At 37.6% G+C, this 18,621-nt stretch overlaps 1 protein-coding gene across 21 annotated transcripts in view; it reads right to left on the bottom strand.

Moving 5' to 3' along the window:
• The window catches only part of NRXN1 (neurexin 1), a 1,120,109-nt gene that overhangs the window by 667,165 nt on the left and 434,323 nt on the right, over positions 1-18,621 (bottom strand). For 10 of the 21 annotated variants that reach the window (XM_082427614.1, XM_082427616.1, XM_082427620.1 and 7 more), the window contains 3 exons: positions 14,687-14,988; positions 12,561-12,605; positions 11,386-11,547 (listed from right to left, as the gene is read on the bottom strand). In XM_082427614.1, the coding sequence (XP_082283740.1) occupies positions 11,386-11,547; positions 12,561-12,605; positions 14,687-14,988 (509 nt within the window). The remainder of the gene's footprint in view (positions 1-11,385; positions 11,548-12,560; positions 12,606-14,686; positions 14,989-18,621) is intronic. The other 11 variants (XM_082427619.1, XM_082427621.1, XM_082427624.1 and 8 more) reach the window with 2 other exon arrangements.

Genomic DNA, 18,621 nt, shown 5'->3' with positions numbered 1-18,621 from the left:
AAATCTGTTTAAGTTAGCAAATTGTGGTAAGGTAAAATAATCCTGAATAAACCATGGCATGAAAAAAATGTGAAGAGTATATATGGAAAATTCAGCATAAGAATATTACCCTGCAAAAATAATAATTAACCCAAGTAAACCTGCACACGGTGATTTTCAGCACTTTTGCAAGTGAACAAATTTTGCTATGAAAGCAGTACTCAAAATCAAATAGAGGTTAGGAGACCTAGTTTAAGATTGTTATTAAAACACAGAGGCATTTTACTTTAATGGTCATGGGCTTACTTCCAACTCTTTCGTTAGCAAAAGCTTATTGCTTGGATAGTAAGTACAACTCATCCCAAGACTGTATTGGCCTCTAAATTTAGACTGTTGGGGGACTGGCTCAGTGTGGATCCTGGTGATTTATTTGCCCTCAGTGTAATTGGATGCGAAGATCCTGATGTCCATCTTCCGAAAAAGGCTGAGCCCACGCAGGGGCTGGGGGAGGACTGAGCCTGGGAGGGTTTTCCCAGGGTCTTGGCACTTTGAGGTGCTGAGGCTCTGGCTGTAAGCCTCAGGGTCACTACTGAGCTACTAAATTATACACTGTTTTATATTTTAATATGTCTAAAATACAGATCTGAGTTGCAGTTGAGGTGCATTCTAGCCTAGGTTAATTGGCAGTGTTTAATGCCAGTCATATCATAATTGTACATCTTACGGTCAATGATGTCAACAAAACATGGTGGCTGACGAGCTCTGGCTCAGTGATTTTCACACTTTAATTTGCATATGAAATCACCCGGGGATCTTATTAAAATATAAATTCTGATTTAGTAGATCTGGGAAGGACCATGAGGTTTTTCATCTAACAAGCTCCCAGGTGATATTGATGCCGCTGCTTCACAGGACACGCCTTGAATAGTAAATCCCTAAATGGGCTAAGAATTGCTTCCTTTTAAACTACCTAAAACCTACAGCTTTAAGTCGCATGCCACTGTTTACAAATTGTTCTATATAAACACCATGTAATTTTATATCAATGTGTTGATTAATCCATGATAAATCAAATAATTATTAAATAATAGCAAAAGGTAATGTTAAGGAAGGATTGATTTCAATCGTTGGTGATCATACCTTTCAGTCTGGCGACCTTATAGAAGAAAATGTTAACAAAAAGGTCAATTTACTCTTTCAAACAAGCACTGAAGTCTTACATATGAGACTCTGCTTTGTCTACAGGTGGTGAGTACAGGGAAGGAATACAGTGACTGAGTTCAAAAAATAATGTTATGTGAAATCTGATGATGATGATAAAATCCTTAAAAAGTAAAAACAAAAAACTATTTGCATTTGAACTATAAAAATTAAGTGACTATTCCCAGTTATTAAAAAGATATCAGTGTTTTTCTAAAAATGCTGAGTTTCTCAGTCGTCTTTACTAATTTTTGATACATTGGAAGGTGGCTATTATAATTCAGGTGAACAAAAGAGGAATGCACACTGGCTAGAGTCAATAAACAGAGGTTTTCTTCTGGATTCTTCTACATATGAGTGATGTGGCCTTGATGATGTTATAAATAACTTGTGGCCTCCAAGTCAATTCAATTTCCTCACAAAGCTGTTAGGACAGTTAAATGAAATAACTTTTAAAATGAGATAATATGTGCAAAATCTCATAGACTCGTCTGCAACCTGGACAGTCCTCATACTTCACAGGGTCCAGTGCAAAATAAAAATGAAGGGCTCCTTGTTCAAAAGTTATTAAGAATTTCAAGATGGCAAGAGGAAGATATTAAACCAAGAGCAGGGTCCTTATGCGTGTGAGGGCCCTGTGTGACTACATAGGTTACATGTCTGTGAAATATATATGTATAGGCCACATTCCTATCTGCAGTGTATTTGTAGTTAACACACACCATTTATTGAAATATTACAGTATAACAGGTACTATGCTGAGTGCTTTAGTTACATAGTTTTACTTAATCCTTTAGAGTGAAGGAAAAATGAAGCAAAAAAACATTAAATTACTTTTCTCAGGTCACACAACTACTAAGTCTACGGAGCCAGGATTTGAACCCAGGTCTGTCTGATTCTAAAGCAATTTGTCTTAACTAATTTAATGGAATACCAATCTATAACTGGTTACCGTCATCACATTTGATTCAAATTTAGAAACTTAAGTTCAGAAAAATATATATGTTTGATGGACAATTAATTTATCATGACCTGGATTAGATAACCTATGCCAACCTAATTATCATATCCTGGTACTTCACATAGTAGATAGTCATATCATACATGTGGAACTAAACTGAACACTCAGAGTCACCAATTTCTCTGTGTGCAGAATATTTACTCAACAAAGATAAAAATCTCATTTTCCTATTATTTAAAATCACATGCTTCTGAATGATAACAGAATTATTTTCATTTTAAAGTAATTAATTTGTTTTAAATGTGTTTCAATAGTGATAATTCTCCTGAAAAAAAGGTCAATTATGGTGTACAGGAATAATTTTCTTCCAAAAACAGCACTTGATCCAAAGAACTAAGATGAGAGTATATCGTCTCATAGTAGAAATTAACATGAAGACCAAAATATTCACTTTGTTTTGGACAGATATCAGATTTTTAAAATATGGCTCAAACTCAGTAAAGTACAAGCTTGCATTTCTATGGAGCTTTTCTTCTTCTTTGTAATGTGTTTTCGAATCCTTCATATCATTTTATCTTTCCTATTCTTTTCAAATTCTGAGAGCAGAACTAATTCATTGTGCTTGAATCCCATGTAATATCATGCCCATTATAGAGCTGAGCAAAGAGAGACAGAGAGGATAACTCAGATTACTCTGTCACCTTCTCTTTGAAGGTATTATAGATTTCCTCTGGCAGAATTAATGACAGCTTCTGCTGTATTTTTAGAGCAATTTTCAATACCTCATTTAAAGAACCTGTATTTTAATTTTCTGTTTCTTTGTCAGGCTCTCCTTCCAGATTCTTAGGTGTGTTATTTATCTGTGTGTCCCCAGTGTCTCGTACAGAGTCTAGCACATAGTAGGTATTGATTAACATTGACTCATAGAATGCACACATGCCTAAGTGAATGGAACAATTTAAACAGGGTACTCTAGTAGGTGCTGAAATTAAGAGGAAATGTTAAGTCTTAGACATTATTCATTACTGCTTTCTGCTGGGCTAGAAAATGTCATATTCTATAATATGCATCAATTCCTTAAAATGTCATTGAACCCCCTACCAAACCATGTTATGCTAGCTTGATATCTGAAAGCACTACAATGCATTATGTCAACTGCTGATATAGTTCCAGGCTATGGGGCATCTGCCGAATACGATGGGAAATAAAAATCTGTGGGTCCCCTGGAAGGGAGGTTGCTATGTTCAAAAAGCTGAATTCCAGACAAGAACTCACCAGCTATTTTGGAGACTAAAGACCTGAGTTCCACTTCCTTGGGGACCTGAGCAGATGGGACTTCCTGAACCCAATCTCGAAGAGGAGTGGCTATGGCAAAATGCCTGGCTTCTGCCCTAATTGCTTATTTCCCTTGTCCCCAGGGCTACAAGGCACAGAAGGAAACTTACTCTTAGCAATCTATGAAGCCAATACTTTATAGAAATCTAGCAAGTACTTCCAAATGTGTTTTTTTGTGTATCCCTGTTCATACGGTTGGCTACAGAGTACAGAAATTTATGACAAGCATTATTATCTTATTTACACCCTTAGAGGAGGAAGGGATGCAGACTTACAGAGCAGAGAGGCAGTTCACAGAGGTGACATCCCAGTACCAGTCAGAACAGTAGGAGAAAAATCCCCACTGGAAGCTCACGTGTAACTGGGCATCCACGAAATATTTCCTGTTCTTTCCCCTCCCACTTAGACACCCCCTTCTGCAACATCCTAGTAATCTAGGCTGCATTTTTGTGTTCTCTTTCTCCTCAAGGTTCCTGTAAAGTTCATTTCATTTAATTATACCTTAATAAAAATATTGAGAACAAGGAAATAGAAGCAAGATTGTATTATGAGTAAAGGAAGCAACATAGAGTAGCTGTTAAAGGCAAGAGTTCTGTGGTCAGATTACTTAAGATTCAGATCTCTTCCCTGGTGGCGCAGTGGTTGAGAGTCTGCCTGCCGATGCAGGGGACACGGGTTCGAGCCTTGGTCTGGGAAGATCCCACATGCCGCGGGGCGGCTGGGCCCGTGAGCCACAACTACTGAGCCTGCGCGTCTGGAGCCTGTGCTCCGCAACGGAGAGGCCGCGACGGTGAGAGGCCCGCGCACCGCAATGAGGAGTGGCCTCCACTCGCTGCAACTGGAGAAAGCCCTCGCACAGAAACGAAGACCCAGCACAGCCAAAAATAAATAAATAAATAAATAAATTTATAAAAACAGATTCAGATCTTGGCTCTGCTACTTAGTGCTTGTTTTCTCCTAGTCAGTTACCTAACTTCTCCTGTCTGCATGTCATTTGTCAAATAGGGATACTGCTAGTATGTAACTTGTGAGATGCTCAGAGAGTTACTTTTGAACATACAAAGCACTGGAAAACAATGACAGTGCACCCCTCTAGGCAATTTAATAATAAAAGCAAAACCTAAGATAAAATGCCATTAAGTCCACCACACACACGCAAAAAAATGGTGTTTTTCTTCCGTGATTACCTTGCTGCTATGTTTGAAATACTGAATATCTAATTATTTCACAAAGTTTCATTAATTTATTTTTTAGGAGTAAATTGTTATGTTTGCTGTGTTGCTGCTGACTGTGCCCTAGGTACAATGGGGTAACTCACTGGGTGTTGTAGAAATTACATGAGACGTAGGAAATGCTTAATATGTTATTATCACTATTCTGGAATATACCAACTCTTCTTACCCTTTTATAATTGCTCTGACTTTTAGCATCCCTTTGTATAATGCCTTGTATAATCCTAGCCACAATTAGGTACCACCGAGTTTATATCACTAGAGTATGTTTAGATGAGCTCATTCAGGCAATGTGCTCAAACTAGGAAAAGTACTCAACTTAGGTAATTACTATTATCTCACAGGGGTTCTTGAAAAGACATCCTTAAAAAGGAAAGGGGGATTTCTGACTTAAAAGAAGCCATGGTCTGCTGTCTTGAAAATGAAAGGAGGCAAGGGTAATTGACCTCTGTTTGAATTTTAGTGGCAACAATTTATTACAGCAGAAGAGTTGAAACACATTTCAGTATTTCCAAGATCTGAAAGACATCAGGCAGGGCTTATAATAAATCAGGTTAATGGTACATAAGAATTTGTCAAATTCTTTGACATTCCCACAAACTCCATCTTGCTTTCTCATTAAAGTTTTAAAAGCAAACTGCCATCTTCTGTGGTTTTTTCTTTCAGGTGGAGAAACTTATTTTCTTTCTAGACTAGAATTTTTGCCCAACACTGTAAGTCAATTTGCCTCCTCTTCATCTAGGCTAAACTAAGCTCTCTTACAAGTCACTAAACCAAGACCCTACCTCTAGGAAGGCAGCCCAGAGCCAATGTGTGAGTCCTTGTGTTACAGGAATTACTTTGTATTTTTGTACAGTCTATTATTTAGTCGGGGGGGGCATTAGTAACATCTATCTTAGAATGGTTAGTTAAGTTGAGGACATTTTGCCAAACATAATTAAGGTAGAATTTATTTTCCTTAGTTATGTAATAATATGGTGAGTAAAAATATGTGGATATGTATGGAAAATGGCTAGCAGGAAGTGAGATGGGAATGCAAACAGCAATTCTCTTTCCAAAAGAATGAATGAGACATGTGGAAAGGTTAACATAAATGTATTGGAAAATGCTACTTATCAATATAGACTGTGACAATGTAATAAGACAGGAAAGGCAGAAACTATCTACAGGTATCAGGGACCTCAACAAGGAAGAGTCTGGAGGAAATGAAAACCTGGGAGAAACGTGTTTAATCATGACTTTGGAACCCCCATGAGGACGTTCTCCCAGATAAAGAAGTCCTCCCTCTTCCCGAGTTGCATGATTATCAGTGAAGATCTCCTTACCCTCCAAAGTTTCCTTGAGGTTAAATTTTTCCAACAGGTCACAAAGCCTTTTATTTAAAAATTGGAAAAATAACTTAAAATGCAAATTCTGCCATGGATTTTTATTCTTACATGTAAAGAACTCTACTCTGAGTAGTGAGGGAAATAAGACAGAACAGAAGGACACCTGAGAACCCACATTTGACGAGCTGGTTCTACCATAGAAGGGGATAAATTGAGAAGCCTTCACAATCTTCCAAAGTTCTCTGTTGTCCACAAGACGTAAGACAGGAATTAATAGGTATTTGTGCAAAGGAAATATTGCACCTTTTTCCTGGTGCTGATACTGGTACATTGTGTGAATTACGGCGATGCCACTGCAAATGGCAGAGAGGACCATGCTGATTACATGCAGGTATCAACTATTTTTTCACAGTGGGTGAAAATGCTCACATAAGAGGATATTTTCTGAACCTCATCCACTTCATAGCTTCTTCCAGATTTTTAGTGCTAAAAGTTTCTCAATGTAATTAAAGCCTGCGCTGATCTAATTAGGTTGATGAAATTTTCAGTAGGGATTAATTAATTAATTCCCCTAGCATTTCACTTATTTATTTATTTTTCTAGAATCCTTCCTTAGGCTCATCCCACGCAACTTTTAGTGGCAGCATTCTAAATTTCCTCACACAGGCAGTGTCTCTACTTGCACAGCTGACTGTAAAACTCCAGCAAGTACACATGGCTACAAACAAACTTCCAATAAAGCAGTCTAGGTTGTTTTATCCAGTACAATCCTTTCCTCCTCCTTCAGTTTCATTTCCCTACTAGCAAACTATGTTGAATAATGTTCACTCTGCAAGAGGGAGATAGGTGTTTCAAAGCATTTTGGAGGCACAAAGAGGCTAAGAAATGCATAATAGCCCAAGGAGATTCTGAGGCAAGATTAATGAGGGAGCAGCATGACCCTTCCTTGTAAGTCATTAACTGCAGAAGCCCTCATGGTCAAAATATTGGGGTAGAAGCACGTATGAGTGAGTTTGCCACCTATCTTTGAATGTTAAAAAACAAAACAAAAACCTTTAATGAGCACCTTAGGAATCAACTGTAATACTTTTAGAGCAAAAAAAAAAAAAAAAAAAAAAGCTTTCCAAGTTGTTAAAGGTGAATGGGCAGGGCAGTAGGTGTCCTCAAATAGACTCCAAACATCTCCCTTAGACGCCATGATTTAACTTTCTACAGCATCTTCTAATTCCCTCTCCTGTTGTAGCAATCACTCAAAAAACTGCTTGCTGGAAAAGTTAAATTTGTTTTTAAATGATCTTCTTAAGCAACATATATTTCAGGTTTTATTCAGTGGTATAAAAAATGCAAAGAATATAAACAAATGCTTCTGCCCAAGCATGATTAGTATTGTTTTTGTAAAAATCAAATTTAAAAAGCATATTTTCAAAGATCTATTATCCTCTAGGAATTTCATAGATGTGGGCTGTATATAATGGTAAGTTATTATTTACAATTTTTCCTGTAACTTTTCTCAAATTTATACCCTTGAAAGTCATTTTCAGTAACCTCAAACATTTCTCCAAAGTCTTTTTGATTTATTTATGATGAAAATATAAATACTTTTTAAAAAACTACTTTGATCCCCTTATTATAAATTCTTGGCCATTTAAAGCTCCCTCTCGGTTTGAACGAAGTAATATATGAAGTTCAGGTTAGGTTTTGCCAAATTCTGTTGGAATAATTTTACTTTATTTTGAAATTTGTTAATCACTAAAAAAAAAATTTCTTAAGGAGGGTTGGTTGCTCTCCATGCAAGCCAAGTCTTATTTCAAATAAGCATTATCAAATGCCATGTAGGGAGAGCCCTAACTGCTAATTGTTTCTAATAAACACTAGATTATGGGTTGTTTCATTATATGGAGTAATTTTTTTTTTTACTTTAATCTTTAAAGAATGAAGATGTGAGTTAGTGAGAGTGGTAGGCCATCTCTAGTTTTGTATCTTGAGTGCCACTGTTTATAATGAAACAGAGCCAGTCATTCAAGTATTATATTTTATCTGGACAATATTCTGTGTTTTAATCCTGTTACCCCTTCAATGCTCTTCGGTGGGACAGACAACCTCTAGGTCTGTTTCCCCATTTACAAAATAAGGAGGTTGGACTTGAAAAATGACTTCCAGGATTCTTCCTATTTTAACACTCCAAAATTTCTTCTATGACTTCAGACATAGTGTTATGAGTATCTCCCCCAGGACTGGTTATCCTAAGGGGGATCACATACTAGACTGAAAATAAAAATGTTATGAGCCATAGATGAAATCATAATTAAGATTTTATATAACATGCCTGAGGGCAGAAAGCCTGAGATAAGAGTTAAGGAAGGCTCACATGGGCGTAAGAGGGATGTGGTGAGAATGAACATGGGTATGTTTCTCTCTTTTCAGCAACTCTACAGAGCTCACCCATCTGAAATAAGGTGATTTGATTCAAAATCTATGATACTTTGTCACAATTTCATTTCAGTTAGTAGGAATAGCAGGGCATTCTAAACAGATAGTAACTCAGACTTGGATGGAAACTATGAACCATCCAAAACCTCTCCAAGTAACGTGTGTTTTGATTTATGGGCTGATTGTGCCCGTATCCTTCCACTCTACTGTGTCAGGAGGAAATAAACTGTAAGAGATTATATATCCGTAAAACACTGGCAAGACTTGCTCCAGACACATACCCCAGGCTGTGGAAGAGAGAGATGTAGGAAGTGCCCTATCGGTAAGATGAGTGATATCTATGCCAAACCTACAGAGACAATAACTTGAGTGAATCCTCATTGTTTGGACTCAGTAGCTGCCAATTAAATGGAAAATCACCTGACTTGGTTTTTATGGTTGAAAGACCAATTAAAAAGATAAGTATAAAATACATAAGCAACAAGGATATAGCACAGGGAATTATAGCCGTTATTTTGTAATAACCAATAATGGAGAATAATCTGCAAAAATACTGAATCACTATGCTGTACTTAAAACTAATATAAAATTGTAAATCAACTATACTTTAGTTTTTAAAAAGAGATGAGTTCTAAAGTGTCTCAACTGCTAATTAACACTTAAAGATATTAATCTGAAGTACAGTTCAATCTGAAACTGTAAATTTGGATTAAGGCAATCCACTGAAGATTCACACACACAGAAAGTTGCCTCACCCAAACTGAACTCAGAAGACAATGAGGCTCAGCTGAACTTGAGCGATCACTGCAGAAACTCTCATGTTTTTACAGGATACCCAAAAGGGCTCTTTAGCTAGATTCCAGTTTCTGCTCGAAATCCTTAGATTCCCTTTCCTTTTTCCAGTCCACAGCAAGACTAACTTTCTGCAGATAAAGCAGGGCCTAGGGGCTGACCGTAGGTTGGTCTGTTCATAGTGAAAGTGAGGAAATGGTGTGGATGACTGGGGCTGTGATTCTGCCCCCACCCCAATTCCTATCACCAGAAAGGGTTTCAGGCATCATATTGTGAAATCTAACTATGTTTTCATCATGCTTCTCCCCAACCTGAAACATGTCCTCCATCCCTGGCTCATAATTACCCTTCAAGACGCTCACGTCCTGACTCTTCTGTGTATCTTCCTTGTCTACTTGACCCCCACTCATTCACTCTCTTTTGTACTCAAATGGGCATAACTGTACCACACAGAAATGTCTAGCATACATTTCTAAAAGTTGTTTCTGTTTGTAACAGAATTGAGGGTTTACACAATCTTCTAACAAACATTCTGTTAGGACACTGTGTATTATGGTGGCTAAGAGCACACAAGTCTCTGAATTCAGACTGCCATGATCATGCTCTAGGCTTGCAGACTTGTTAGCCGTGAGACCTTGCTCAAGAAACTTACCTCTCCAAACCTCAGTTTCCTTGTTTGAAAAATGCAGATAATTACTTCATACGTTGTGGAGATTCCTGCAAGGCTCTTAGTATTAGGCACAAAATAAGAGCTCAGAAAATGCCTACTGTTATAACAATGATAATAATTATTAGGATTTTATAATGCTCACAGAGCTTAGCGCAGTCCTGGGTCATGTTATGTATCTGTAAAAAGTAAAAATTATTCTCTGGGAGGCAGTCAATCCCTTCCACCACAAAGCATAGCTAGATTCAGCCTTTCAGAACTGCATCTCCTTGTATTTGTTAAAACTATAGCGTTTTCGAATCCTTCTTAGGACTCTTCCATATACATTCACATACTGGGCAATGCAGCATCCAGTATATTTACATAAATGGAAAACAGGTAAGGATAATTCGAGCACTGATTGTTTTTCACTGATGCTTACTTGAATCGAGTTTATATGATTACAATATTTTCTTTAAAATAAACCAAATCAAAAAAGAAGGGATATATGTATATGTATAACTGATTCACTTTGCTGTACGGTAGAAACTGACACAACATTGTAAAGCAACTATACTCCAATAAATAAATAAATAAATAAATAAACCAAAGTACATCACTGCTTACCAACACCACCTATAGCTAATCATTAATAAATTCAAAGTTATTAAATTTTATATTTTAGAGGTCTGTACCATTAAACTACAGCCATATAATGCAAGAGGAACTTCTGGTTCTAGCAGCCAAGAGAAACTGGGTTGTGCCTGAATGAAAACAGGCAGCTGTTATGGAAAAATATTCATACAAGTTGAAATCCAAAGATCTTCCTGATCTTTTTCTTCCCATACCCCAACAAGTTCCGATCCTATCAAAAGTTACAACCAACAATGACAGCTGAGAATGAGGGATGAAATTCTTGGTATCTTTTAGCCTGATAGTTTCACTCAGGTAAATATCAAGTGAGCTCATTGGACCACAAACGAAACATCTTTACTTCCTTCAGAACATATTTAAAATCTAGGAACAAAATTATTTCATCATATAGATTCATCTTGTTTTTGTTGCATTTGGTCTCTCATAGCCTATTTTTTTTCTTCTTCTTTCCTGTAATGGTCAAATAAGTCACCGCTGTATATATAACACCTAAGGCATTTAAGTAGAAATGAGCAAGGTGTTTGGCTTAACTCTAGACCCAATATTTCTTTGTGTTTGAATTTCTTTTATAGCTAATATACAACTGCCCCTGCAAATCTTAATTGTGAATTACTTACAGACTGTAAAGAAGAGGAACTTAATTCCTTGATAATGTTCTATGAGTTGCCCCCATCCCCCCAATCCTATATAAACAACAGTGGAATATTGAATTTAAGGTTGTGCCCTTTGACACCACAAACTCTGGGTCTTCAGCAAAGGTGCTTTCAGTCTGGATCTGAAATGATGAGGTCATGAATTAGGAATGATTCTGGTGACAGTGATATTTACCTCTTTGAGACAGCCCATAAAGTTGTTACTGACTGGTGACCCGGGAAGGTCTGCTGTGCTGGGACTGCCTCCAACATAGAAAAAGTCATCAGACCCCAGCATGGTATAATCTTCTTGCGTGTAGCCCGTTGTGGTAAGAATCCCATCCACTGATATTGTCACCTAGATAACAAAGCACAGGGAAAGGACACGCTATACTCAGACCTACATACTGTAATCCTGGGATATGCCTGTTTTGTGTTTTGTTTTGTTTTAGTTTTTCATTTTGCGTTTTTCGGTTTTTGTTTTTTTTTCTGTTTGTTTGGTTTTTATTTTTAGACCTATGGCGGAACCCATTTTCATGTCTGTTTGAGGTTTATTCTCCGATTCTATGCAACTAGCCCTAAGAGATCTAAACTAGTTAGAGAGTTAACTGATTATTGAACTAGTGTCAGCATCATCCCTATGGCAACTCAAAAGTTATTTAGCAGACACAAAAATGGTGTTAGTAAAATGCTTCCTAGGTTAGTTTTGCTGGTAGTACATATTAGCAAAGTTTAGTCGTCTGTTATTAACTAATCACAACGTGCACCTTGTTAACAGAAAAGGCGCAAGCTCTTTCCAGCAACGTCACTGTTTGCACTATTGAGCAGCAGCTGTCCAGCATGCAAGTGCCTACGTCCATGCCAAAGGCGAGGGGAAGCAAAACAACCAGTGGAAGCAGCACACGCTGATGTGCACATGCAGGAGGGACAGTACTGTTCAGAAAGGAAAGGAAAGAAAACGGGGAGAACCAAAGGAAAACACAACTGCTCTGTGATGACGGAAAGATGAGTGGGTGTGGCATCTCCAGCATTCCCAAATCAAGGGTGCATGCCATGCATCATGAATGGTTCGAGACTGGCTGAGCTTGCGGTCACTCGGGCCAGCCACCATTTTGTCTTATCCCGTGTTAACCACAGCTGGATGCAAAACGTTCGAAACGTTAACGATGCCCCTACAGGTGAGTTGGAAAACAGAAGTTGACAGGAACAGGTAAAAAATAAGAAGGTCAACAACAGATGAAAAGAAGGAGGTCAAAGTAAGCAGAAGAGTACCAACCGCAGTTCCTCTTTTGTTAATGATGTCTACAGTTAAAAGAAAGAAAGAAAACACACGGCAAACCCAAAATAAGAAACAATTAGAATGATATCTACCGAACAATGTAGTTTGTTTACCATAGCGTGTCCAATGCCTGAGTGCTTTGTGGAGAAGGGGGGAGAAAGGAAATTAAAAACTGTGAACAGAATAACGATCGTTACTTAAAAAATATGATGGTCTCTACCATGTTAGTACATTTTTTGATTCAGGTAACGGTTAGTAGAATGAAACATTCCATGAATGACATGTTAGTTATTAAGCATGTTAGTAACATAGAAAAAGGGCAAAAAAATTTTACAAGAAAAAAGCAGACTAACAAATAGGCCTCCCACAGAGGTAATATTTTTCCTGCCAGTATTGTTCGTAACTTGCTATGAGACAGAAACAGACATATGGCAATGTTCCTTTGTCTCCCTGGGTACATCTGACAGACATTGAAAAAGTCTAAAAGGGATTCAAAGGCCTAAAGCTCATCAGCTGACCACTGCCGCCTTTTGCCCATAAGTGATCCCTCCCCAACCCTGGCCCACCCCAGTCCCAGCAAATTCATAGGAATCAGTTGGCATTGCCCTACTACTCAATTTTACAGCATACAAGGACTCCTCCTCAACTCCAAAACTTCCTTCGGTCATATTGATGGACTTTAGGGTCACAGTTTACTGCAATGAAACAAAGCAAAGATCCTGACACATAGAATGAGTAGAATGGATTTGTTTTTAATCTGTCCTGCCACACATGCACCCCGGCTGTATAACTGCAGTTTCCTTTGAGCTACCAATTCACAGTTTGGTTTGTAACCTGAGCAAAGGCAAATCTAGAAAGTAGGCTCCTCAAGCCCCACCCTTCCTTCTGTGCTTCTCTCAAATGAGCATTCGGCCTCTTGGTGAGAATCTGAGAGAAAAATAAAAAGGGAAAACCAAAGAGACACACTTATAGGAAATCCGTGGTCTACAGCTACCCCGATGGTGGGCAACTATCCCCCGAGGCAGGTGTGAAGCATGCAGGGCCCCTCCCATGACACTAAGGCCTCTGAAAGGTCTTGGAGGGTCTCAAGAAATCCTTCATTTTTACTTTTCTGCCTCAGCTAGACTAAATCTGCACCTAAAGTTCCTGTTTGCTTCTCTAGCTTGGATAGTTTAAGCCTTTCAGAAGTGGGAAAGAAAAGGTTAGACAATTAACAGCTCAGAAAGAGAGGGCTGTTTTAGTAAAGGAAAACCAGAGACAATCCGGTCATTCTGCAACTGTTCAGAGAAACAACAAATATGTTAAGGATATTAGTTTGAGATCAGCACGTACTGCAGAAAAATTAGTCACTGTCAACACTTAACAAAATGGTATGTTGTAATATGATAAAATTTCAAATAATAATCAAAACTTATGTTCAGTATAAAAGGACAATCTATTATTCACTTTCATCTGTATATATATACTGTAATAATATGTCTCAGTTAAAAGCATACAGTATATGGGAACCCATACATTTACTGAAAAATTGATATTTTCCTAACATGTAGACACTTGGAAGAATTTTTTAAAAATACAATCAAATAGAAATGGGCATCTAGAAGATGAACTGGCCTCTCCAGAGACATTTGGGATTTAACATATGTGTCTGTGCTAAAAGTAAAAATATCTTCATAAACAGACTCTTAGGAGATGTGGAAACCCCCAAAGTCATTGTTCCCCCTCAGGGACTCTTCTTGTCCTCATTTCAGAGTTTGGGGTGGGGAGGGAGCAGGGTCTGATACAATCCCGAATCACAAACACACTGTTGTTGGATTTTTTTTTTTAACTACAAAAAAGGAACTGTGATTTAATGACCCCAATGTGCATGCTTCCAAATGATCACCATGAAAACTATAATTTAAAATCAAATAAACAAAAAACTAAAAACACAACAGAATCACACACATCACAGGAAGGGCAGGTCGCAGGGCTAACCTTGCAGCCCTCTGGGAAACTGCCATGTGTCGCTGTGTCAAAATAGCCTTTAGGCCCCTGGGACTTTCTAGATATGCCCCTGCTCAAGTATGGCAGGAAGATTCATCTCAGAAGAAGAAAAAAGCTAATTTGTAAGCGACTCTGAGGAGCCCTGTATCATGTTGTTAGGGTTTTCAAGTACCACACACACAGCTGTAGCGAGAAACAAAGCCAGTTACTCTCTTATCCACTGCACTGTTACCTGACGCAGATTCCTGGTGACTTTCACATCATGCCAGGCATTATCATTAAACTTTCCGTTCACGGGCTCCACTAGTGCTTCAAAGGCCCCTGATCCCAAATTAATGACCAGAGAGACAGCTCCATTTTTCAGGGCGAGATTGACATAATCAGCTGACTTCCCAGTGTGAAGCATCAGTCCATTCCTCTGAAGGGTTTTAAAGGACAGAGTTATTTCATCGCTGCTGCTTTGAATGGGGTTTTGAGACAAGTCGTAGCAGAAGTATTCAGATCCCTTGAAAGTGGCAATGTATTCTTCTTTTCCTAGAGGAAAACGGATACATACATGTGTAAGTAAAGAAACATACTATGTAAATTAGCAAATCTTCACAGAAACAATAACTAATCAGCCCCCAAATTAACTCTTTGTCTAGTTAACATTCATGACAAGAGCCCTGTCAAAGAGAGTTAAATAGTACTATAGGTGGCAGTATATTTTTAATAAACCTCAGCTATTGGGCGATCAACTGCAATAGCTAAAGCTGACATTCGTGAAAATTCAATGCATTTTTAAGTATCACTGCAAGAGCTCTGATCAGAGAAAGTAGCTCTGTGATATCTTGAGGGCACGAGTCAGGTACCATAAATACATATTGGATGGTTCTACTCTGCTGGCAACAATGGATTCCAATGTGTTTACAACATTCTCTCCATCCAACTGAGGTGTTATTTTAATTTTCAGTGAGGCATTTATATTCAAAGATCTTCTCAGTGAACAGCCAAATATTTCCACCACTGAGAAACCATAACAAATTATCTGATGAGGGGAAAGCAAAGAAAAAATAATAGAATTTGGTCTGGAAGTAAATAGATCTCCTATAGAGCAAGTGCATTTTTTCTCCCTGGGTGGAGGTGGCAGTGATAGAAAGCTTAATGGCATTAGCTGGATCGTTGGTTCATTCCCTGATCTCACCAAGCAGATGGTAGGGCTGGCTTTTATGAGACTGGTAAGAAATCCAGGACATCCTCAGGGGAACAGCATGTAAATGAAGTCTCAACATCTTCTATATATCTCAGTCTTTACTACATTTAGGAGTAACAACGTAGATCCCACAAAATGTTAGCTCAAACACAAATGTGGCTATTTGGAAAGGGCAGTCTTTTCCCACTAATTAAGCGAGTTTAACCAAAAAAAGAGTAGAAGCCAAAAGCTCCCTCAACTTTCTAGGCAATGATGGCGTTGTACCAAGAAAAATGAGACACTATGGTTTGGACTCAGCTTCTGATAAACTATAAACATAGAATTCTAAGTGATACTAGAGAATCTTAACCTGTTTCCCTGGTAATAGAGCATCTCTACTATGCCCACTGGAGGGTTCATATACTAACACCTGTTTCCCTGGTAATACAGCATCTCTACTATGCCCACTGAAGGGTTCATATACTAACAGGGGTCTCACTCTTACCCTGGCAATAGGATTTTACCTCAGGACTATTGTCATTCAATAATCTAATAACTCATGTCTTTGCATCAGAGCTCAAATCAAGGTCTCAGCTCATCAAGGCCCAATGACCTGACACTCTGGATACAGAAAGTACCATAAGCAACTACAGGTAAGCAAGGCACGGCACTAAGTAAGATAGTGAGCACCTAAGAACTTTCACAAGAGAGTGAACCCTTGAGGGAGAGTCACTGTCTACTAGTAAACTATTAGTGAAGACTGGTGGTCAGGTTAAACTCACCACATTCTGAGGCAGAGTCACCAAGCACAGCCCAATCCATACTAGAGGGCCCCTTCCATTCAAACACTCAAAATATTGGCTGAAATCCCCCCAAGTGTTAAGCCCAGTGCTAGTCTTTAGAGATAACAGAGTGACCAAGACTGACCTAATCCCTGTCTCTGAAAGTCTACAGTTTAGGTGTTTGTTTCCCTGGTCAGTTCAATATGGCAAGTGCCTTGATACTGGGACCCAGCACAACTAAATATTTCTGATACACTAGGAAAAAAAAAAAAAAAAGCAGGCTAAACTATGAATTTAGATCCTAGCTGGCCAATTGTTAACTGCACTGGGGGCAATTATGCATCTTTTAAAATCTCAGTTTCTAAAAATGGTTAGTGATACCAGTCCTTCAGGATATAATGAGATAATGCTGTACAGGCATCTGGCAAAGTTGGTGGGCACTAGAAATGGTAGATGTCTTCCTCCTTGCCTGCCTAATGTAATAAATGTGATAAATGATCTAAAACAAATAGCATATGTCATACTTCATTGTGAAATCTAGAATACTCTCTTTAAGATCAGAAACAAAATAAAGATGCCCACTATCAACATACTGTGCTTAAAGTCCTAGCTAATGTAAGACGACAAGAAAAGCACATGAGCATTATCAAGAGTATAAGTGAAAAAAAACACATCATATTAGCAAATATAATTGTATACACTGAAAGACCAAAATTATCTTTAAAAAAAAAACTGTTGGGTTTAAGATATTTCAGAAAGATCACAGGGTTATAGGTAACAGGGAAAATCAATATTTTAAACATACAAACAGATCTATAGATTCAATGAAATTCCAGTAAAAATCTCAATGAGTTTTTTTTAAATGAATACGAAAAGCTGGTTCTACAAGTTCTATGAGAAAAACAAAGAGCCCAAAATAGCCAAGATACACCAGAGAAAGAAGATTAAGGAACTTTCCTGTGCAAAGATGAACAATTATTAGAAAATTATGATAATAAAGATAATGCATTAGGATAGACAAAAGGGGGAGAATAAAGATAATAATCAAACTAAAAATAATCTTAAGCATATATGAAAATGATTTATATCAAGTCAGGCATTGCAAATAAGTGAGCAAAGCATAGATTAGTCAATAAATGGTGCTGGGACAACTGGTTATCTACATGAATAAAGTGAAATTGGATCTTTACATCATTTTGTTTACAAAAATGAATTCTCCATGGACTAAGGATATAAATTAGTAAGGTAAGTCTGTAAAATTTTTGTAAGACAAGAAATTACAATACTGAAGCATGGAAGGATTTATTAAATAGGCACAAAAATCACTAATAAAATATTGATAAATTCAACTACATTAAAATTAAGAACACCTGTTTATCAATAATACTATAAAGAGAGTAAGAATCTAAATTAGGTTGGTAGAAAATATTTTCATACCATATTAATCTACAAAGGACTACAATACAGGATTTGCAAAGCATTCTGATAACTCGATTTGAAAAAAAAGATGAACAATGGGAAAATGGGCAAAATAAATGTATAGTAATTTCATAGAAAAACAGGTATATGCTGTATGAATAAATAAAAAGATGCTCAATTCTATGAGTCTTCAGGGAAAGGCAAAAATCAAATTATATTCAGAAACTATTTCATAGCCATGAAATTGACAAAAAAATGATATGAAAAGATAGAAAAACTCCAGGCTTTGTAAAAGCTATGGAAAAATAGTAATTCTTATCCAATGCTAATGAGAGTGCTGATGAGCTGAAAATCGACCAACGGCAATAAGCACTATTTGGCCTTATGCTAGCCCATGGGAACGTCACATATTATAAAGGTGTCAGTCCTTAGAAAATTGTTACCATAGTCAATTAAAATACCATTCCCAATTCCCTTCAATTCATTTCTCTCTTCTCACAGTTCTGATTATTTGATGACAGGGAGTCAAGTGAATTCTGGTTCATATCCGTATACATACATCAGATATACTGAGATTCACTTATCTGAAGATATTTGCAAACTTTTCATCCCCAAGGAATACTCAGAACAGGTCTCTGAGCCAAAGGGAGTTTTAGAGACCCTCTTCTAGCCCAAGCTTTTAATTTACATTGTTAAGAAAATGATGCCCATGGAGTTTAAATGACTGTCAAATTCAGAAAGTGCACCAACCACAGAAGCAGGATTAGAATTCAGCCTCTGACTACCCTTAAATAC

Source organism: Balaenoptera physalus (genome assembly GCF_965194825.1).
Source record: "Balaenoptera physalus genome assembly, chromosome: 15".
NCBI lineage: Eukaryota > Metazoa > Chordata > Mammalia > Artiodactyla > Balaenopteridae > Balaenoptera > Balaenoptera physalus.
Note: the sequence above shows the minus strand (reverse complement) of the source record. Positions and strands in the feature narration are given on the sequence as shown.